The sequence below is a fragment of the Osmerus eperlanus genome, unplaced genomic scaffold, assembly GCF_963692335.1.
Source record: "Osmerus eperlanus unplaced genomic scaffold, fOsmEpe2.1 SCAFFOLD_53, whole genome shotgun sequence".
Classification (NCBI taxonomy): domain Eukaryota; kingdom Metazoa; phylum Chordata; class Actinopteri; order Osmeriformes; family Osmeridae; genus Osmerus; species Osmerus eperlanus.
Window position 1 is genome coordinate 25,928 of NW_026911394.1, and position 23,018 is coordinate 48,945.

Here is a 23,018-nt window from a genome sequence, read left to right on the forward strand (position 1 = left end):
CTCTTCCTGTTTTTCTGATTTCTCTCTCCCTCAAAACTGTGTGTATGTTTTATTCGCCTCCGCCCTCACTCCATCTCGCAGAAACACGCGCGGAAGCACACGCGCACTAGGTCACTCGCCAACAGGGAAACATTTTTTTTTTTCTTCTTTTCTCCTTTCATCTCCCGGTATTATGATGAGGCTCTAGTCCGTAGGGATATATATCGTCCCTCCCTCCCTCCCTCCTCAACCCTCCCCCCTCCCCCTTCTCCCTCCCCTGCCGCTCTGCTGTCTCTCTTCCTCTCATTCCCCGTTGTGTGCGCTCGAGAGAGCTCGTCCTAAACTTACCAGATCAGCCTCGCGCGTGGTTTTCTCGGTCTCCGTTTGTCGTTCTCCCGCGCGCACGATCCATGCCGCCAATGAGTATCAGATAGATACCGTCCGGTAATATTTCACTACCGGGAGCACAGTCCCGGAAAATAATATGACGTTTAAAAACTGATTCTGTTCAAGTGCGCATTTACGGGACATGACCGAGTCAAACGGATTCCAACGGTAAAAGATGGAAGACGGAGGTTGATGGGATGACTTCGTTACCGAAGAAAGAGCCAGCTGTTTCTGACGGTCATAGTTTGGGTCCCTAAAGGTCGAGATTCTGACGGTTGGAGAGGAACCGATGTGGAATTCATCTTGCGCGCGTGAGCCAGTTTGAAAAGAGGTGAGTGTGTCTGACACAAACACACACAAACACTTTGACCCCTGAGCGGCCACCAGAAAATGCACAACATGGCAGGTGTTTAAATATTTAATCGCTATTTAACCGTTTCCGTGTCAATCTCTTATCACCTCGCGCGAGCCATTAGGCTGTATAAATTTCATGGATACGGGACCTTTTCATCCGGTGCACCGCGGAGAGTTAGTGTGTGCGCGGGCGCATATGTGTGTAGCTGGATTGGAAGCGAGTCTACTGGACCGTGGACTTGAATGATATATGATGATTAAGTGGTATAGTTCTTTAGATACACAAACACACACTCAGGTAGCCCTCAGACAGTCAGTCAGACAGTCAGTCAGACAGTCAGACAGTCAGTCAGACAGTCAGTCAGACAGTCAGTCAGTCAGACAGTCAGTCAGACAGACAGGCGACAGTAGTGTCCGCATTAACGTGAGCCATGTCCGGTCGTCTCTGGTTTAAGATTCACCGAACAGAACGAACAGCGGCTGCATGTCACGGCATAGTGTGTGTACTCTCCTGCTGTCCATTCTAGTCAATTAAAGTTATGCTACGCGGCGCCACACACACACACACACACACACAGGGAAAACCACAGCCATTATTTTAATGGTTTCACCAGCGGGGGTGAGTGAGACGGAATCGCACTGAAATATTGATGCGTCTTTATTGGGCGCTAACCCGGTTGAAACCGGGATCTTCAATCATAAATGTAGAAATCACAAAACTGTAAAAGCTATTCCAGGTCAAAGTATGGTTTCTGATTCAGGAACGCGCACAGACCCACCGGAAGGGAGCGCACGAGAACTGGCACGTATACTTTCTCCCTCTCTTCCTCTTATCTCCCTCTTTCTTATCTCTCTCTTCTCTATCTCTCATCTGTCTCTAATCTCTCTCTTCTCTATCTCTAATCTCTCTTCTCTATCTCTCATCTCTCTAATCCCTCTCTTCTCTATCTCTCATCTCTCTAATCTCTCTCTTCTCTATCACAATACACCCTCTTATCAATGAGAACCAGGATCACGGATGGTTGCCAGGTTGGCTGCCAAAGTGCCACCAGGTGTTTAATGTTGACGTACTGGAAAGTCTGGCAACGCACCGGTACGTGCATGTATTTAAGGCCAAATCCCATCCTTGTCATGCAGTCTATATAATGAGAAGAGGTCTGCCCTCCACACGTTCATTATGACCACCAGGAGTTCATCATAGGAGCCTATCCTCCCTCTCTCCCTCTCTCTCTCTCTCTCTCTCTCTCTCTCTCTCTCTCTCTCTCTCTCTCTCTCTCTCTCTCTCTCTCTCTCTCTCTCTCTCTCTCTCCCCCCCCCCTCTCTCTCTCTCTCTCTCTCTCCCCTCCCTCCCCCCTCCCACTCCCTCCCCCTTCTCTCCCTCCTCCCTCCCCCACCTCTCCCTCCCCCCCTATCTCTCTCCCTCCCCCCCTCTCTATCTCTCTCTCTCCCTCTCTCTCAGGTGGAGGTGGGATGGTGGAGTGAACAATGTAGGGCGGCACTATATGCTTCTACGTCGCTTTGTTGAAAAGCATCTGCAAAATGAAAACATGTCGAATGTAACAGCAACAGTGGAGGGTGGGGGTCATATTTAATCTACGTCTAACCCAATCTCCACATGTAAGCTATCTCACCGTACTCACACACACACAGTCACACACACACACAATTACTAGTCAAGCAAATCCCTTTGCCTCTCTTTTATTAGGTGTATTCCGAGCACATCTGTTCTTGTTTTAATTTGACTCTCCTCTCCCCCATCCTCCTCTCTCTCCTCCTCTCCTCTCCTCCCATCCTCCTCTCTCCCCTCCTGTCCTCTCTTCTCCCATCTTCCTCTCTCTCCTCCTCTCTTCTCTTCTCATCTATTTGTCCTCCTTTCCCCCTCTCCTCTCCTCCATGTGGTGGTAACTAGCCTGGAGATACATGTTCACTCAAGTGTGTGTATAAAAGTGTTTTAGAGCGTGTGTGTTTGTGTGAAGGTGTTCAAGTGTGAGAGAGAAAGAGTGTGTGTGTACGAAGGCGTTCAGGTGAGTGTGTATAAAAGTGGTCTAGTGTGTGTGTGAGAGAGAGCGAGAGTGTGTGTGTGAAGGTCTTCAGGTGTGATAGAGAGTGTGTGTGTGTGTCAGTAATGCCCGGGGCTAGGGGATGGTGGAAGAGAACAGATACAACTACTCTGACACTCACCTACCAGAGAGAGGGGGAGAGAGGAGAGAGAGGAGGGGGACAGGGGAGGGGGGTGAGAGGAAGGGGGGAGAGAGAAGGGAGAAAGGGATAAAAGAGAGAGGGGAGGGAGAAGGGGAGAGAGAGGGGAGAAATAGGGAGACAGGGGTAGAACACACTTGGAGACACTAACAAGTAACCACAACTCATTTGTCTTTCCCTCAGGGTTTTTACGCATCAGTGTGTGTGTGTGTGTGATGGCGTCTCGGGCCCAGGACATATGACCCAACATGGAGACCTACAGCCCTGACAACGTCACTCAGGATGCCTCCCACCTGGCCCGCCACCCCTACCATGGTTACGACCCCGGCCCCCACGGTTATGACCCTGGCTCCTCCGGCCCCCCCCTGGCGGGGGTGGGGGGGGCAGGGGACACCTCTCTCCTGGGGCTGGAGGACAGCACTAAGTTACTGGGAGTACAGGTGTGTGTCCAAGTCACACACACACACATCAGCACAGACACACACGTCTTGTGTTGTTAGTTTTTACATTTAGTCATTTAGCAGACGCTCTTATACAGAGCGACTTACAGTAAGTACAGGGACATTCCCCCGAGGCAAGTAGGGTGAAGTGCCTTGCCGAAGGACACAACGTCATTTGGCACGGCCGGGAATCGAACTGGCAACCTTCTGATTAATATCCTGATTCCCTAACCGCTCAGCCATCTGACCTCTTGTTACAGGAACAAACAATCACATTGTTGTTATTGTTGTTGTTTAGGTGGTGCTGATCATGGCGTACAGCACCATCATCCTGCTGGGGGTTGTGGGTAATTTCCTGGTGATCTACGTCATCTACCGCTTCAAGACACTGCGCACCGTCACCAACTACTTCATCGCCAATCTGGCTGTGGGTAGGTGTGTGTGTGTGTGTATGGGTAGGTGTGTGTGGGTAGGTGTGTGTGAGTGTGTGGGGGGGGGTAAGTGTGTATGGGTAGGTGTGTGTGTATGGGTAGGTGTGTGGGGGGGGGTAAGTGTGTATGGGTAGGTGTGTGTGTTTGGGTAGGTGTGTGTGTATGGGTAGGTGTATGTGTGTGTGTGGGAGGTTAGGTGTGTGTGGGTGTGTCTGGGGTGTGTGTGTGTGGGGATGGATGAGTTCTGGGGTTGTAGGGTTGGGGTGTGTTGGGGATGGATGTGTGTTTGAGTACCTGTGTGTGTCTATGTACATGTGTGGTGAAGTGTGAGTGTATGTTTGTGTGTTTGTGTATCTTGACTGTCTCATCCTATTATTGTCTGGTTCATCTATTAGACTGTTTTAAAAGTTGTGTGTGTTTGTTGTCATGTGTGTGTTTGTGTGTGTTGGTGTTTGTGTGCTGTGTTTTCACGTGTGTTTTTCTGTATATGTGTGTGTCTCTCTGTGTGTCTGTGTGTGTGTGTGTGTGTGAATGTGTGTGTGGTCCAACCCCGTAGGTCAGTATGAGTGATGAGTCAGAGGATCTGTCATGCGTGATATTTTCACTTTCTCTGACATTGGCTTTAGCTGAAGTGTGTGTGTTCCTATACACGTGTGTGTGTGTGTCAGTTGGTGTGTCTGTACATGTGTGTGTGTTGATGTGTGTTTATACGAGTGTGTTTATCTGTGCATGTGTGCTTGTGCTTGTTTGCTTGTAAATGTTTGAATACACGTATGTTTGCAGGCATGTGTGTGGCATTCAGGGTGTGCATGTGCTTGTGCACGTGTGTGTGTGCACGTGTGTGTGTGCATGTTTGCATGTGTGTGCATGTGTGTGTGTGTGCATGTTTGTGTGAGTGTGTGTGAGTGAGAGGTTTGTGTTAATCCTCTCTGACATTGAGTTGATTTTGAGGTGTTAACCTTGCCGTGGGTCTATGTCTGATTACTGCTTAAATGAATACTTACTGTGTGTGTTTTTGTGTGTGTGTGTCTTTGCAAAATTAGAGCAAAGTGAAAGCTGCTGTAGCTAGCAATAGTTCACTAATGATAGTTAGCAAGATCGACGTTTGACATAATGGCTAACGAGGAAGTTAGGAGTGAGAGCTAGCCAGGAAGTTAGCTTTGATGGTAATGAACTGGTCAGGAAGTTAGCTTTGATGGTTATGAACTGGCCAGGAAGTTAGCTTTGATGGTTATGAACTGGCCAGGAAGTTAGCCTTGATGGTTATGAACTGGTCAGGAAGTTAGCTTTGACGGTTATGAACTGGTCAGGAAGTTAGCTTTGATGGTTATGAACTGGTCAGGAAGTTAGCTTTGACGGTTATGAACTGGTCAGGAAGTTAGCTTTGACGGTTATGAACTGGTCAGGAAGTTAGCTTTGACGGTTAGGAGCTGGTCAGGAAGTTAGCTTTGACGGTTAGGAACTGGTCAGGAAGTTAGCTTTGACGGTTAGGAACTGGTCAGGAAGTTAGCTTTGACGGTTATGAACTGGCCAGGAAGTTAGCTTTGACGGTTATGAACTGTCCAGGAAGTTAGCTTTGATGGTTATGAACTGGCCAGGAAGTTAGCTTTGACGGTTATGAACTGGTCAGGAAGTTAGCTTTGACGGTTATGAACTGGTCAGGAAGTTAGCTTTGACGGTTAGGAGCTGGTCAGGAAGTTAGCTTTGACGGTTAGGAACTGGTCAGGAAGTTAGCTTTAACGGTTAGGAGCTAGCCAGGAAGTTAGCTTTGACGGTTTGGAACTGGTCAGGAAGTTAGCTTTGACAGTTGAAAGCTAGCCAGGAAGTTAGCTTTGACGGTTATGAACTGGTCAGGAAGTTAGCTTTGACGGTTATGAACTGGTCAGGAAGTTAGCTTTGACGGTTATGAACTGGCCAGGAAGTTAGCTTTGACGATTATGAACTGGCCAGGAAGTTAGCTTTGACGGTTATGAACTGGTCAGGAAGTTAGCTTTGACGGTTATGAACTGGCCAGGAAGTTAGCTTTGACGGTTATGAACTGGCCAGGAAGTTAGCTTTGACGGTTATGAACTGGTCAGGAAGTTAGCTTTGACGGTTATGAACTGGTCAGGAAGTTGGCTTTGACAGTTAGGAGCTAGCCAGGAAGTTAGCTTTGACAGTTAGGAGCTAGCCAGGAAGTTAGCTTTGACAGTTAGGAGCTAGCCAGGAAGTTAGCTTTGACAGTTAGGAGCTAGCCACGAAGTTAGCTTTGACAGTTAGGAACTGGCAGTTGGACAGCCGGAAGTCTCTTCCGTTTTCTGCCTTCAGTGCATAGCAGTGGGCTAGCTCATGGGAGGTGAAAGAGAGAGTGAGTTTGTTTACTGTGCATAAAGGACACATAACATGATGTGCTGTTCTGTGTTGTGTGTGAGCAAGAAACACACACACGCTTGCGTTAATCTCCTGGCATTAATAAAGGATGTAAAGAGTCTTTGACATCATCATCGAAATATATGACAATATAGATCTATGTGTGGTGTGGGGGTGCATAATATGTGTGCGTGCGTGTTTGCGCTGGTATGTGTGTGTGTGTGTGTGTGTGCGTGTGTGTTTGTGTGCGTGTGTGTGTGTCTGTGCACGCGTGTGCATCAACATGAGAAGGCACTCCTGGCACCGGAGACACCATGACACACTAGCTGACATACTTACATTGCAAGAGCGGTGGTTAAGTCCCTGAAACAATATGACCTCACAACAGCATTTGCATGAGATGTGGTTCCATGAGCTGGTGCCTGAGATGTGGTTCCATGAGCTGATGCCTGAGATGTGGTTCCATGAGCTGGTGCCTGAGATGTGGTTCCATGAGCTGGTGCCTGAGATGTGGTTCCATGAGCTGATGCCTGAGATGTGGTTCCATGAGCTGATGCCTGAGATGTGGTTCCATGAGCTGGTGCCTGAGATGTGGTTCCATGTGGGAACATCCGTTCCTCGACGCCCGAAACACAGTTAGAACCGATCCTCTTCTGATCCGTGAACTTCCGCTGTGCTGTCTACATTTACATTTAGTCATTTAGCAGACGCTCTTATCCAGAGCGTGTGTAAGTACAGGGACATTCCCCCCGAGGCAAGTAGGGTGAAGTGCCTTGCCCAAGGACACAACATCATTTGGCACAGCTGGGATTCGATCCTGCAACCTTCTGATTGATAGCCCGATTCCCTAACCGCTCAGCCATCTGACCTCCTACATGCGCCATGTTGTTTGTAGCTTTGGATAAACACTGTGTGGTGAATGTCTGACTTGTGTGAAGAGGAGACAGTTAATGATGGAGGTGTCTCCTGTGTTCCATGTCTGGCCCCTTCACCCTGGTCTACACCCTGAATAACTGTCTCTCTCTCCTCTCCCCTCCCCTCCTCCCCCCCGTAGCGGACCTCCTGGTGGACGCCCTGTGCCTGCCCTTCACCCTGGTCTACACCCTGGAGGGGGAGTGGAGGTTTGGGCAGGTGCTCTGCTTCCTGGTCCCCTTCGCCCAGGGCCTGGCCGTGCACGTGTCCACACTCACTCTCAACGTCATCGCTCTGGACCGCCACAGGTGTGTGGGGGGGGGGGAGAGAGAGGGGGGGGGGTGGAAGGAGAGACGGATAGATGCATGGTTGGATGTGGGGATGGAGAGAGTGATGTGGACAGTGTGATAGTCAAGATAATCAAGTATTGTACTGTGTCCGTGTGTGTGTGTCTCTATGTGTGTGTGTGTGTCTGTGTGTGTGTGTGTCTCTATGTGTGTGTGTGTGTCTGTGTGTGTGTGTGTCTCTATGTGTGTGTGTGTGTCTGTGTGTGTGTGTGTCTCTATGTGTGTGCGTGTGTCTGTGTGTGTGTGTGTCTCTATGTGTGTGTGTGTGTGTGTGTGTGTCTCTATGTGTGTGTGTGTGTCTGTGTGTGTGTGTGTCTTTATGTGTGTGTGTGTGTCTGTGTGTGTGTGTGTCTCTATGTGTGTGTGTGTCTGTGTGTGTGTGTGTGTGTCTCTATGTGTGTGTGTGTGTCTCTATGTGTGTGTGTGTGTCTCTATGTGTGTGTGTGTGTCTCTATGTGTGTGTGTGTGTGCTCCAGGTGCATCGTGTATCACCTGGAGACCCGTATGAGGAAGGAGGTGTGTTTCTGTGTGATCGGGGTCACATGGGGGCTGAGCGCCGTTCTGGCCAGCCCACTCGCCATCTTCAGAGAGTACGGCAGCTTCCACCTGGCTCCCGGGCGGCCCATACAGGTACACACACACACACACAGTCCATACAGGTACACACACACACACACAGTCCATACAGGTACACACACACACACACAGTCCATACAGGTACACACACACACACACACACAGTCCATACAGGTACACACACACACACACACACAGTCCATACAGGTACACACACACACACACACACACACAGTCCATACAGGTACACACTCACACACACACACAGTCCATACAGGTACACACTCACACACACACACAGTCCATACAGGTACACACACACACACACTCTCTCACACACACACACACACTCTCACACACACACACACTCTCACACACACCCACACACACATGTACGCCCTCCACACACACACACACACACTTCCGCTGTGCTGTCTACATTTACATTTAGGTACGTGTCGTCCCCAGGTGTGTACAGAGAAGTGGCCTGGTGGCAGCACGTCAGACGGGACAGTGTACAGCGTGAGCATGCTCCTTCTGCAGTACGTGCTCCCCCTCGCCATCATCACCTTCGCCTACGTCCGCATCTGGTCCAAGCTGCGCTCTCACGTCCAGCCCGCCGGCCGCCACCTCGACCGCCACCGCCGCCGCCGCAAGACCACCAAGATGCTGGTCACCATGGTGGTCGTGTTCGCCGCCAGCTGGCTGCCTTTCCACGCCTTCCAGCTGGCCACAGACATCGACAGCTCTGTGTTGGACATGCGGGACTTCCGGCTGCTCTACACCCTGTTCCACGTGCTGGCCATGTGCTCCACCTTCGCCAACCCGCTCCTCTACGGGTGGATGAACCGCAACTACCGGGCGGCCTTCGCCGCTGTGTTCCGCTGCGACAAGCGGCTGGACAGCGTGCACCCCGAGGGGGGTGGGGAGGAGGGGGAGGGGGGCGGGGGCGGGGGCGGGAGGAAAGGGGGGAGGAATGGAGTAGGAGGGGGAGGGGGAGGAGGAGGAGGGGTGAAAGCAGTGCTGGCGTCTCAAGATGGGGCGAATCACCTGAATGCTACTGATGTCTGAGAAAGAGAGGAGGAGGGGGGGAGGAGAGAGAGAGAGATGGAGAGAAGGGGAAAAATGTCTTTAAAAAGTACCGATTTAGATAATATGAGACAAAAGAAAAAAGAGAGATGGATGGATTCCCCTCCTTGGATTGGGACTAGAAATCTCCACTTTCTTGTGCTGGTCTGGGACAAGGACTAGAACTGGGACAAGGACTAGGACTGGGACTAGGACTGGGACTAGGACTGGGACTAGGACTAGAACTGGGACTAGGACTGGGACTAGGACTAGGACTGGGACTAGGACTAGGACTGGGACTAGGACTGGGACTAGGACTAGGACTGGGACTAGGACTAGCACATCATGTGCCATAGGTCAGGTAATCCCACAGGTACACTTGCGGTCTGACGTTATGAAATGCATGTTGCTATGGCAGCAGGCGTGATCAAGCCTCGAGCACGCATGATAAATATTAATAACAATATACAGTATGTATACATGTTCATGACCAACGCTTTCAGGAGCAGGAGTAGATCTCTGGATCTACGACGTCTGTTTCTACGGGTCAGTTCCGTCTCTCACTGAAGCAGATTAACACACATACACACACATACACACACTCACACATACACACATGATGCCGGAATGTGTTCTGGGAGGACCTACATAGAAATAGACGATTCTAGATCAGGGATCGTCCATCCTGTTTTGTTATCGTTGTTGTGTCTGCTGTTGCGGATCTAGTTGCTCTGTTTCTATGAGTGCTCTCCCATGCTGTGTTTGATGTCATAATAATAATCATAATAATAATGTATTTATTAAGCAAACACGCTTTCATTCAAAGCACCATTCAGGGGGAATCGCACCTGCAACCCCCCCCCCACACACACACACAGACAGGTTGTCAGCCACAAACACACACCATCAGCCACACACACACACACACAGACAGGTTGTCAGCCACAAACACACACCATCAGCCACACACACACACACACAGACAGGTTGTCAGCCACAAACACACACCATCAGCCACACACACACACAGACAGGTTGTCAGCCACAAACACACACCATCAGCCACACACACACACACACAGACAGGTTGTCAGCCACAAACACACACCATCAGCCACACACACACGCAACTACATTTCAGGGCCAGTGGATCCTGAACTGACTGTAAATGAATGAATGTAATTCTTTCTACTGTGATGTTTTACTGATACGTATATATGTCTGATGTGTAAAGCGTACTGCACTGGGATGTCTGGCTTGAGAGTCCTGTACCTAGTAAATACTACCCTGTCTTCTGGTTTTCACTCTGGACTGCACGACTGGACTGCCTTGTAGATGACTTAGTAAACAGAGGGGGGAAGGAGGGAGAGAAAGAGGGGAGGGAGAGAGGGGGGAGGTAGAGAGGGGGGAGGTAGAGAGAGAGAAGCAACTCTCTGGAACACACTTTATCCTTTCTTGCATTGCCACACACGCACACACACGCACACACTCACACGCACACACACACGCACACATGCACACACGCACACATGCACACACACACAGTCCTGTACTTGTATGTATGCTGACATTACAGACAGACAGTTCATAGGGGGACACATTGACCTGTTGCGCAGGAACAGGAAGGGCTCGGAGGAGGACCCATTCATGCGTGACACAGAAAGTGAGGTGTCTGAATGGATCATTAGCTGATTTACTGACATGCTTGTGTCACTTCCTATAACAGGACTGGATGGGAGCTGAGATGTGATGAAGATGGTGATGATGAAGATGGTGATGATGAAGATGATGAAGGTGATGATGAGATTTTGACATTAATATTAAACACTAACCCTGACAGGCCAATTTAACTTGTGAGATGGAGAGAGAGGGAAGATAGATAGAGGGGGGAGATGAAGAGAGAGGGTGATGGGGAGAGAGAGGGTGATAGAGAGAGAGTGAAGATGAGCAAAGAGAGGACTAGAAAAGGAGAAGGGTCTATTATAAGGGACAAATATTCATCGTTTTGCAGAAGCATCCAGACATGAGATAAGGTCAACAGCTTTTATACCAGAACACATGAGGAGGATTATCTCTGAATACACACACAGACTACAGAACAGATGTGTGTCTGTGTGGGGGTGGGGTGGTGTTGTCTGTGTGTATTCGTGGGGGGGCAGGGTGTTGGTGTGTGTATGTGTGTGTATATGTGTGTTTGTCACCGTGTGACTGAGCACTGATCCACAGCCTCGATAAACAGAGTAGCGACAGGTGATCAATACTGACAGATCAATACTGACAGATCACTAATGATTCCCCAGAATCATTAGTGCTCTAGATGACTGACTGGACAGAATCATTAGTGCTCTAGATGACTGACTGGACAATTGAGGGATGTGTGTGTGTGTGGTATACGTGTAAACACGTGTGTGTAATGTGTGTATCTTTCTGGAAAAGTTAGTTGTTGCAACTCTCTATCGCTCTCCCTCTCTCTCTTTCACACACACACACACACACACCATACAGGGTGTGCAGGGTTTGTTATGGAGAGGTGTGTGTGTGTGTGGACATGATGTATTCTCATGGGATATAACCAACAACCAGCACACTGACATTGGTCCAAATCCTTGTGTGTGTGTTTGTCTATTTGTGTGTGTGTATATATGTATCTGTGTGTGTATCTATGTGTGTGTGCAGTGATGCATCTCTGAGATCCAGCTTACTTAGCAAGGCAAACACAGTATCTCTGTTTAGATCGAGACCACACACACACTTAAACACACACACACTTACACACACACAACAATCACACACACACAACCATCACACACACAAACAATCACACATACAAAAAATCACGTACACACACCACACAAACCTGATCAAATGAACACATAAACAAAATAGCTCCCTCTCTCCCTCTTCCCCTCTCTCTCTGGTTCCACAGGGATAGGAACACAAAGTGGTTCTCCACTAGAACATGCAGGGAACTGGGGAACATTAAAAATGAAAAAGCTAGCAGAGGAAATGACTTATCTCAGAAAGAGTGGAGGGGAGTGCTTGAGATTCTCAGGTTTTAGAACTGAATGCAGTATTAGAAATTAGAATTTCGTTAACGGGTGCAGACTAAAGGTCTGGATCGCTGGTCGTATGTGCACACACATACACACCACACACACACATACACACCACACACACACCACACACACACATACACACCACACACACACATACACACCACACACACACACCACACACACATACACATCACACACACATACATACCACACACACATACACACCACAAACACACAACTATATTATTATCTTCTTGGAGATGAACAGTGTTAAGGACATCCTGTATATGTGTCTTTGGGGGTTTGTCAGTGAGTGTGTGTGTCAGTGAATGTGTGTGTGTGTGCATGAATTGTTGATGAGTGGGTATGATCTGAGCCAATCACGGTTAATGTCACGTCCCTAAAGACTTGGTTACTTGGTTATTCATCTGGCTGTGTGTGTTTGTAAGTATATGTGCCTGTATATGTGTGTGTGTGCCTGTATTTGTGTATGTGTGGTCCTATAGTGTGTAGTTACCACAGGGACACAGCAAAGCTTTTAACAGCACTCCCTCATTAGGACAAACACAAGAAAAATCTTGTCACAGCCACAAACTTCTCTGTAGTTGCTGTACACACACACCTCACACACACACACACCTCACACACGCACACACCTCACACACACCTCACACACACACACACCTCACACACACACCTCACACACACACACACACCTCACACACACACACCTCACACACACACCTCACACTCCACCGTGTGTCACTGACAGCTCCTGCAGTTTCTTCGCCGTGTGTCAGAGCCGTCGGCTCACACGGCCAATCATCTGCCTTAGATCTTCGTATGACAGGAAGCAGGAAGTGCTGAGAAGGAAAAAATAATTGTGAAGTATTATCATAACTAGGAGTTTAGCTTGTCAGGATGCGACTGTGTGAATTAGTCACCAGTCAAAGTATGTGTGAGACTGTGTGTGTCTCTCTATACCACCACTCCCCCCTCCCTCTCCTCTCTCTCCCCTCCCTCTCCTCTCTCTCCCCTCCCTCTCCTCTCTTACCCCTTCCTCTTTCCCTCCATTTCCTCCTCTGCACCTCTCTCTTTTTCTTTCTCTCTCTCCCCCTCCCCTCCTTCTCCTCTCTTCTTCTCTCTCTCTCCCCCTCCCCTCCCTCCCTCCCTCCTCTCTCTCCCCCTCCCCTCCCTCCCTCCTCTCTCTCCCCCTACCCTCCCTCCATAGCACTGTGATTGAACGTCCTTGGGGGACTACTAGATAAGAGTTCTGATGTACAATACTTTCATGTCTGCGTGTTTGAGTGTGTATGTTTTTGAGTGATAGTCACAGTCACACACACACTTATACACGTACACTCACACACAAATACACACAAAGTACCATGCACAAAAACACACAAATATAGACAAACACACTATCTGTTTGCATATATTTGACAATGTATTTTTCTAATAATTATTTAATAGTATAAACATATCTGAATAAGGCCTTAGTGGATGTTATTTGTGCTTTGTGTAAATTAAATTTCCCAAGTAAGATTAACAGCTTTGTAGCGTCATCTAAAGTAGTTATGATAATCTATCAATGATGATAATTAAACAGAATTGACTGAAATGCAATGTGGTTTTACACCCTCAAGTCAGTAGATGGGGCTACAGCCCTTCTGGGGATAAGCACGAGTGACAAAAAAGTTTCCTTCATGCTCGAGACAGTCAGTGTTGCCAATTTAGCGACTTTGTTGCTAGATTGAGCAACTTTTCACTTTACCCAGCAACAAAAAAAATATTATTTAGCGTCTACCGACAAATCTAGCGACTTTCCGCAAATTCGGCCAACTGCATTTCGTTAGAATAATAACTGATTGTGGGCTACTTCCGTGTAGTCATAGCCGCCATTGTTGTTAAGTTAACTTTTTTATATATTTATTCAGTTTGCGCGTATTTGTGATTTTTGGGCTTTATGTTTACGTTGGAATAGTCCGGTACATTTCCCCGTGGCCCCTCCAAGTATTCGTTAGCATTTTCAAGTAGCTGTGACTGCTAACGTGCGGTGCCCTTCATGTGGACATACTAACAGACACGGGAAGCTAAAGAGCTGCTAGCCGCAGATAAAAAAACAGGTGACAGCTTCTTCACACGGTTGAATGAAATATCGGCATTCAGAAATTCATCCTCAGATTTGAGAAAACACATTGAGGTGAGTTAACGCTATTATTACTGCAGTTTGCCAAGTGATTTCATGTTTAAACATTAATGTGGTGTAGCCTACCTTAAGTGTTCCTAACGTGGTGTAGGCCTACCTCCTGTGTATCTTTAATGGAGTGTACATTCCTTGTTCCCTAATGTGGTGTACCTTCAGTGTATCTACCATCTCTGTGCTGCTGATGGTGCCTCGAGTCTACAGTAGAATTCATGTCGAAGAATAAGTGACTGACACAGGCCAGTTCTTCATAGCAAAAACTAATTATTTATTTAAGTAAAGCCAGGAAAAATACATTTCAATCTGCTTCCCTTTAAAAGACTGTAGTCAAGAGCTGTTAAATGATGCGGTATATTAGAAAGATACACAAAAAAAAGAAAGATCCATGAAATCTGATTTCAGCTTCCAGGTGTCAAGTCACGGCATGTAGAGGCCTGCGCCCACGTTGAAACACTCATTATGACAGGAAGTACTTTCTCAGTTGAAACACTCATTATGACAGGAAGTACTTTCTCAGTGGAAACACTTATTATGACAGGAATTACTTTCTCAGTATGACAGGAAGTACTTTCTCAGTAGAAACACTGATTATGACAGGAAGTACTTTCTCAGTAGAAACACTCATTATGACAGGAAGTACTTTCTCAGTGGAAACACTCATTATGACAGGAAGAGTTTCTCAGTAAAAAACCTCTAAGGACATTCTAACAATTGCTTCCTAAACCTATTAATAACATGTTAACTGCTGTCTCTTTGACACCTGCAATAAAATGCAACTTTTAAAAAAAATGAAAATGAAACAAATGCACAAACAAAAACTGCTTAAATTATCTAAAAGTTAATGATAAAAATAGAGGATTCTCTCCCCCAGATCCAGGATCAGACCAGCTTCCCTCAGTGCTGTCAGTCACCATTGGCAGGGACTCCATGACTGACCTCAGATCAGTGTCTAGACAGCACTCTCCTCCTGCTCCATCCTCTGGGCTGCTCTCTCCTCTCCTGGCCCAGCTTCAGCACTGGAATGCAGGGAGACCAGCTCCATGCTCTCCCTCTCTGCAGGCTTCCTGGTGGTCTGGAGAGACACAACAGAGTCAGGAAAAGGGGGAGGAAGGACAAATGTCCCTTGTGAACAAACTACAGTACCTTAAAGCACAGATAGAGGGCAGTGCTGGGCGTTAGCAGAGTCAGCAACACCACCACCACTCTGATGATGAAAGCTGCCAGAGGATTGGCTGGAACAGAAACACAGCGAATCAGGAGATAGATAATCATCAGATCAGATCACCTACCAAGGTAAAGACACATCCTGTACCTTCCATCTCCAGTCTAAAGTGCAGCTACTTGTTTTTAGAGATGTGTGGAGATGAACAGTAACCTAGGTGACTGACTGACACATCCTGGGGTTACCCCCAGATCACCACAGGACTCACATGACTGACAGTTAGATTCACTCAAGACCAACCACAACTATTATCCCAAAAAGTGTGAGCAACCCTTATAACAGACTAAAATGTTGCATGTTGTGGGTCTGAAAATCAATTCTCACTTACCTGCAACAGTGAGAGAGAGGAGCTCACTCTCAGAGGTGAAGTTATGAGAGAAAACGTAGACTTCATAAACACAGCTGTAGTTTCCTTGGTGGGTGTGGTCTGCAGCAGGAAACAGGAAGTTGGCAGAGTGATTGACAGCTGTGAGGGTGTGTGTCAGGGTTGTGTTGGAGCCAGTGAAGGTGAGTTGGAAGGAGCCTCCTGGGTACTGTGGCTGGATGGAGCAGGTGATGGTGAAGCTGTGGTCCCTGAACACCTGCAGCCCCTGCTGCTGGTCCTGGGAGACCCCTAGCATGGAGGAAGACAGGGAGATACCGGACTGGAACAGATCTGCAAACAAAGGGAACGTGGAAGGAGAAAACAGAAAAGCAGGTGAAGTACTTCTCTTATTTAGCTGTGATGATAAAATCGGCATGGCAACCATGTACAACAGCGTCACATGACACCTGCGGTGGTTCCTGATTACACCTGTAGGGGGCAGTAGTCTGTTGAAAATTGCAGAAACAATCTATAAAGGTATAGTTTCTTGGAATGTACTGACAGAAATAGTGGCTTGGTTTGACTACCAAGATCCCAAGGTGAATATGACAGTGTGTGTGTGTTACCTGAGCAGATCACTTCTACAACAGAGGAAATGTTGGACGTGAATCTCACGTGTCCACACTTCCTCAGATCAGACTCAGTCCCAGCACAGTCAGATTCGAACCCCCATGCAGGACGATCTTCACCACCATGATATTTTCTTGTTGAAACAGCAGATCCACAGTCCAGATGTCTGCACACTACAGCTGCATGCTCCATCCTCCAGGTAGACCAACTGTACAGTTGTCTCCACTCTTCCTGGTGTTTCATCTGCACTCTACCAGCACAGCGACTACCTCCATCCACCAACCTCACATCAGAACCTGGAGAGACAGGAGACAGTCAGGTCCGCTGACTCTCTGCATCCTAACAAAACACTGCTCTCATCTTTCCCATAATCTCTCTGTGAGTGAGAAACTGATATTGAGAGAAAGACTTGTTTATACAGTACCTGAGCAGGTGAGTCCAACAGCACTGCCAGGTGAGCAGGTGTTTCTAGCTGAGTCTGAGGTGTCACAGTCCAGGAGACGGGACTCCTTGCCTCCACACTGGAACTCTTTATCCCAGAGTGGACCTTTCCCTTCTCCATAGAGCGCCCCCTGGAGGGCTGAAGGAGCCCCACAGCCAAGCTCCCGACAGACCACCTCTGCATCCAGCCTGTCAAAGTCAGCTTCACACACTGAGACCCACGACTGATCAGACCTCACCTCCACTCTGCCAGAGCACAGACCAGCTCCCTCCACAAGCCTCACAGACTCTGGAGGAAGAGAGAAGGTCAGTATGGACATGGAGACAGAACACCGCCAATAAACGTATGTGCTTAATAAACAGTACTTGTTCCATTCATATTCTTTTTTATGCAAGATTAATGTCTTGACAAGACATCATCCTTGAATTTATTAAAAGAAGAAAAACCCAACATAGCAATAATAGTTATAGACTGTAATCTTTGATAATGTTCTGACAGTTTGACTGGATTATTGTGTTTTTTCTTGAATACGCCTGTAGGGGGCAGTAGTCTGTTGAAAACCTTTGAAAAATTATATAAAGGTATAGTTTCTTGGAATGTATTGACAGAAATAGTGACTTGGTTTGACTACCAAGATCCCCAGGTGAATGTGACAACATTGTGTGTATTACCTGAGCAGATCACTTCTACAATAAGGGAAGTGTTGAATCCTGCGCTCATGTATCCACACTCCCTCAGATCAGACTCGGTCCCAGCACAGTCAGATTTAAACGCCCATATAGGACGATCTTCATCACCACGATATTTTCTTGTTGAAACAGCAGATCCACAGTCCAGCTGTCTGCACACTACAACTGCATACTTCATGCTCCAGATAGACACACTGTCCAGTTGTCTCCACTCTTCCTGGTGTTTCATCTCCACTCTACCAGCACAGCGACTACCTCCATCCACCAACCTCACATCAGAACCTGGAGACACAGGAGACAGTCAGGTCCTCTGACTCTCTGCATCCTAACAAAACACTGCTCTCATCTTTCCCATAATCTCTCTGTGAGTGAGAAACTGATGTTGAGAGACAAACTTGTTCTTACAGTACCTGAGCAGGTGAGTCCAACAGCACTTCCAGGTGAGCAGGTGTTTCTAGCTGAGTCTGAGGTGTCACAGTCCAGGAGACGGGACTCCTTGCCTCCACACTGGAACTCTTTATCCCAGAGTGGACCTTTCCCTTCTCCATAGAGCGCCCCCTGGAGGGCTGAAGGAGCCCCACAGCCAAGCTGCCAACAGACCACCTCTGCATCCAGCCTGTCAAAGTCAGCTTCACACACTGAGACCCACGACTGATCAGACCTCACCTCCACTCTGCCAGAGCACCAACCAGTTCCCTCCACAAGCCTCACAGACTCTGGAGGAAGAGAGAAGGTCAGTATGGACATGGAGACAGAACACCGCCAATAAACGTATGTGCTTAATAAACAGTACTTGTTCCATTCATATTCTTTTTTTTTATGCAAAATTAATCTCTTGACAAGACATCATCCTTGAATGTATTAAAACAAGAAAAACCCAACATAGCAGGCTGCTTAGGTTGCAGCGCACATTATTACATACATAAATAACTTTGTAGATGTGTTGCATAAAAGTTTTTTAGCCAATAGTCTAATTTGCAACCCCAGTCCCTGGTCAGGCCTTTCTAAAAAGTTAAGCAAATAAAATTTACTGCATAGTGTGAGTTACACAATCATGCAGCAGATGCAATATATTAGTATATACTCTATCAAAATTTCACAGATTCATAACCACATTACACATAACATCACATCACGTAACAACACAATACATTACAACAGCTCATTACCTGAGCAGATCACTTCTGCAACATACAAAGAGTTGTACTCTTTCCCCACATGTCCACACTCCCTCAGATCAGACTCAGTCTCAGCACAGTTATATCGAAACGACCAGGTAGGACGATCTTCATCACCATAATATTCTCTTGTTGAAACAGCAGATCCACAGTCCAGCTGTCTGCACACTACAGCTGCAGACTTCATGCTCCAGATAGACACACTGTACAGTTGTCTCCACTCTTCCTGGTGTTTCATCTCCACTCTACCAGCACAGCGACTACCTCCATCCACCAACCTCACATCAGAACCTGGAGACACAGGAGACAGTCAGGTCCTCTGACTCACTTAACAGTCCTGTCCAGAAACAACCTCTAACCTTTTCACACCAGTAACACAGTTGTGTTTCCCTAGACCAGGGGTCCCCAAACTACGGCCCTCTGAACAATCCCAGAGAGTTTTATTTTTATAAAGAACAAACAAAACAACTTTACATTGATTAATAGGCATAAGTAATTTATAGATTTGATTTCAGTAGCAATGAATATGAAAAAAGTTAATTACGATATTATTAATGCTCTTTTAATAGGCTATATATCCCTTGATATGTATGGATGTACGGTGCATAACTAAATAATAAACTAATCTAGCATAATAAATATATTTAAAATCATAATAACATCTCCACAATAATACTGGTAGTCACTCCAGCCCATGACATTTTCTGTTACAGACCGACCCGACCCCACATTAAAGAAAGAAAAAATTATCTGGCCCTCGCAGAAAAAAGTTTGGGGACCACTGCACTAGACTGACACAACAAACACAACTTTATGTACTTTTATAACTAAACAACCAGTAGTGCCTAGTTAGTTGTCATGGTAGAAGGCTCATGTTCTACCAACCTGGAGGTTCATCAGTGACTGGAGCCTGGAGACCTGAGGAGAGAAAAGAACTTCAACATGACTTTATATTCATTCATCCACTCATCTGTAATTCATCCACTCATCTGCCTCTTTCCCTCCCTCTCTCACCCCTCCCAGTCTTACCCCTTCTTGTCCCACCCCTCCCTCTCTCACCCCTCCCCCTCTCACTCCTCCATCTTTCACCCCTCCCTGTCTCACCCATCCCCCTCTCACCCTTTCTTGTCCCCTCCCTCTCTCACCCCTCCATCTCTCACCCTTTCTTGTCTCACCCCTCTCCCTTCCCTCTCTCACCCCTCCATCTCTCACCCTTTCTTGTCTCACCCCTCTCTCACCCCTCCCTCTCTCACCCCTTCTGGTCTCACCCCTCTCTCACCCCTCCCTCTCTCACCCCTTCTGGTCTCACCCCTTCTGGTCTCACCCCTCCCTCTATCACCCCTTCTGGTCTCACCCCTCCCTCTCTCACCCCTCCCTCTCTCACCCCTCTGTCTCTCTCTCTCTGTATCTTTCTCTCTCTCTGTCTCTGTATATCTCTGTCTCTCTCTCTGTATCTCTCTCTCTGTATCTCTCTCTCCCGCTCTCCCTCTCCATCTCTCTGTCTCTCTCTCTCCATCTCTCTCTCCCTGTCCTATCTCGGCCGCTCTCTCATCATAACCTTTTCAGTTAGCAGAGACTTTTTTCCACAGCATGATGAAGTACAGGGGGTATTTGAAACTGCAACATTTTTACCTGAAACCTTCTCCTTCCGTCCTCCTCACCCTCCCTCCCCCTCTTTCCTCTTTCATTCTTTCCTACCCCCCTCCTTCTTCCCTCCCCCCTCTCTGCTCTTACCCTCCCCCCTCCCTCCCCCAATACAATGTATAACAGTCATGTATGCAGTAACATATTTACTTTAATAGTAAGTATTTACCAGTATAGGGCAGTTTTTATACACTGCTAAGACAAACATGTGTACAGATACAACAGAGCCCTACCTGTGCTCCAGAACATGACCACCATCACCAGGACAGGGAACATCTCTCTCTCAGACTGGGTCTCCACTGGGCTGTAGAAGACTTCTGACTGGGGAGTGGACTGAGGGCAGAGGACACAAACTGCTGCTTCACTGCTATCAGTTATGTCTCTTCAGTTTCCTGTGATGCATTTCCAAACCTCGTTCAGCTTATCTGGTTTCATACTTAATATCTCTGGAGCCATCATCCAGCTTATGTTAGGGTGTCAGAGTCAGGGCAAGGAGACACACACACACACACTCACACACACACACTCACACATACTCACACACACACACTCACACACACACACATACTCACACACACACACACATACTCACACACACACACACACATATGCAAGGGGAGTGGTCTTACACACACATACACACACACACTCACACATATGCAAGGGGAGTGGTCTTACTCACACACACACACACACATGCAAGGGGAGTGGTCTTACACACACACACTCACACATACTCACACACACACATACTCACACACACTCACACATACACACATGCAAGGGGAGTGGTCTTACACACACACACATACTCACACACACATATACACTCACACATATGCACTCACACATATGCAAGGGGAGTGGTCTTACACACACACGCACACACACATGCACACACACACATGCACACTCACACGTACACACAAACACACACAAATACCTCCCCTGGTTTTGGGAACTCGTTACCTGTATACGCCCCCTCCCTTGGCCCCCCATTCAGCTTCGGGGGGGGGGGGGGTCTGGGGCATGGGCGGTTATAGTAGGCGTGGGGGGACACAGTCTGAACACAGGACAGGATGAGGAGGCCCAGAGGCTGTTCCAGGGGATACTCGTTGTCATGATCAGTGACCTATGCACTTTTGTAAAGCTTTCTCTTGGAAGTCGCTTTTTTGGATAAAAGTGTCTGCTAAATGAATAAATGTAAATGTAAAGGGAGCGGTCTTACACAAACATACAGTGTGTTAGGGGGAAGTGGCGTTTTCAAAAGGTATAGCTGGAGTAGAGGGGTTTAGTGTGAGAATGCCTCAGAATGTGAAAGGTCAAAGTGTCTTGTCCAGGGAGGCTGTAGACACTTTTCATGGTTTATGAGAGAGGGGGAGAGAGAGCAAGAGTCGGAGAGAAAGAGATTGGATTCAAACCCAGGCCGCTGCATTAAGCCACTATTACCCTTACATTGATTAAGTGAGAAAACAATGAAAATGTATAACGAGAAAAAGAAGTATGATGCAATAGTTTATAGAGTCTATCTGTATGCTGATATACTGACCTGATATAGGGAGTCAGGTGGCTGAGCGGTGAGGGAATTGGGCTAGTAATCCGAAGGTTGCCAGTTCGATTCCCGGTCATGCCAACTGACGTTGTGTCCTTGGGCAAGGCACTTCACCCTACTTGCCTCGGGGGAATGTCCCTGTACTTACTGTAAGTCGCTCTGGATAAGAGCGTCTGCTAAATGACTAAATGTAAATATACGCTCTCCTTTTTTGGTGAGAATATTTGGTTACTTTGTTATCATTTTGAGAAAATAATCCTTGATGGTCTGACCCCCTGAGTGGGAAGATTGTTTCAGAAATATGGGGAGCTAGCGACCTTATCAGACGTACCGACGCTGGTCAAGTAGCTGGAAGACTTGTGCGTCACACGAGATTAGAGATAAGTAGATGACAGCACTGAAGCAACTGTTTCGTAATACAATATAAACAGTATACTGTTTGTTTGTAACGACGGGCGTGTGAAAATGATGATCTTGATCTAACCACATGCTGACAGAGGTGCAGCAAAGATAAGAGATCATTAAGTACAAATACTTTGTTACTGTATTTGTCGATTTTTCTGTTACCGGTACTTAACAATTTATTGTCTGACACCTTTTTACTTTACTTTTTTTACACAAATACTTTACAGTTTGTACTTATTACATTTTAAAGCCAGGCTTGCATATTACTGATCTGAAAAAAAAAAGTTTGAAAAAAAACTTTCGAAACAAATAATTCTGCAGGTTGAAAAAAACATTTTCTAAATAAAGTTAAGAACAAAATATTCTACAGGTTGAAAAAAATATTTTAAAAAAAGTTACATAAAAAGGTTTGCATCATTGATGAGTACTTGATGAGGACTCTGTCATACTCTGCTGTACTCTGCTGTACTCTACTGTACTCTTCTGTACTCTACTGTACTCTACTCTACTGTTTTAGGCTTCTCTGTTCTCTCTCCTCTCACTGTGTGAACAAAAATTTTGGAAAGGCTGGAAAAATTATGCATCTTAAAAGGTGTTTATGTTGATCATCCACTAAGACTAAAAGAATCACACACTCACTCTCGCTTT

The 23,018-nt window shown here is 47.0% G+C and overlaps 1 protein-coding gene across 1 annotated transcript; it reads left to right on the forward strand.

The window, feature by feature from the left end:
* The first annotated feature begins 305 nt into the window (after positions 1-305).
* Positions 306-9,969, forward strand: npy2rl (neuropeptide Y receptor Y2, like). The gene is made up of 8 exons (XM_062455455.1): positions 306-697; positions 3,103-3,359; positions 3,658-3,790; positions 7,194-7,359; positions 7,875-8,028; positions 8,443-8,896; positions 8,960-9,207; positions 9,334-9,969. The coding sequence occupies exons 2-7, from the start codon at positions 3,168-3,170 to the stop codon at positions 9,043-9,045; spliced, it is 1,185 nt and encodes a 394-aa protein (XP_062311439.1). The 5' UTR covers positions 306-697; positions 3,103-3,167; the 3' UTR covers positions 9,046-9,207; positions 9,334-9,969.
* Positions 9,970-23,018: the final 13,049 nt, after the last annotated feature.

Excerpts from the sequence above, each read along its gene's own strand:
- npy2rl (XM_062455455.1), top strand. The coding sequence starts at position 3,168 with ATGGAGACCTACAGCCCTGACAACGTCACTCAGGATGCCTCCCACCTG. Across the intron at positions 3,791-7,193 it reads CATCGCCAATCTGGCTGTGG|CGGACCTCCTGGTGGACGCC; the intron begins GTAGGTGTGTGT and ends TCCCCCCCGTAG. Across the intron at positions 8,897-8,959 it reads CAGCGTGCACCCCGAGGGGG|GAGGGGGAGGGGGAGGAGGA; the intron begins GTGGGGAGGAGG and ends GGAATGGAGTAG.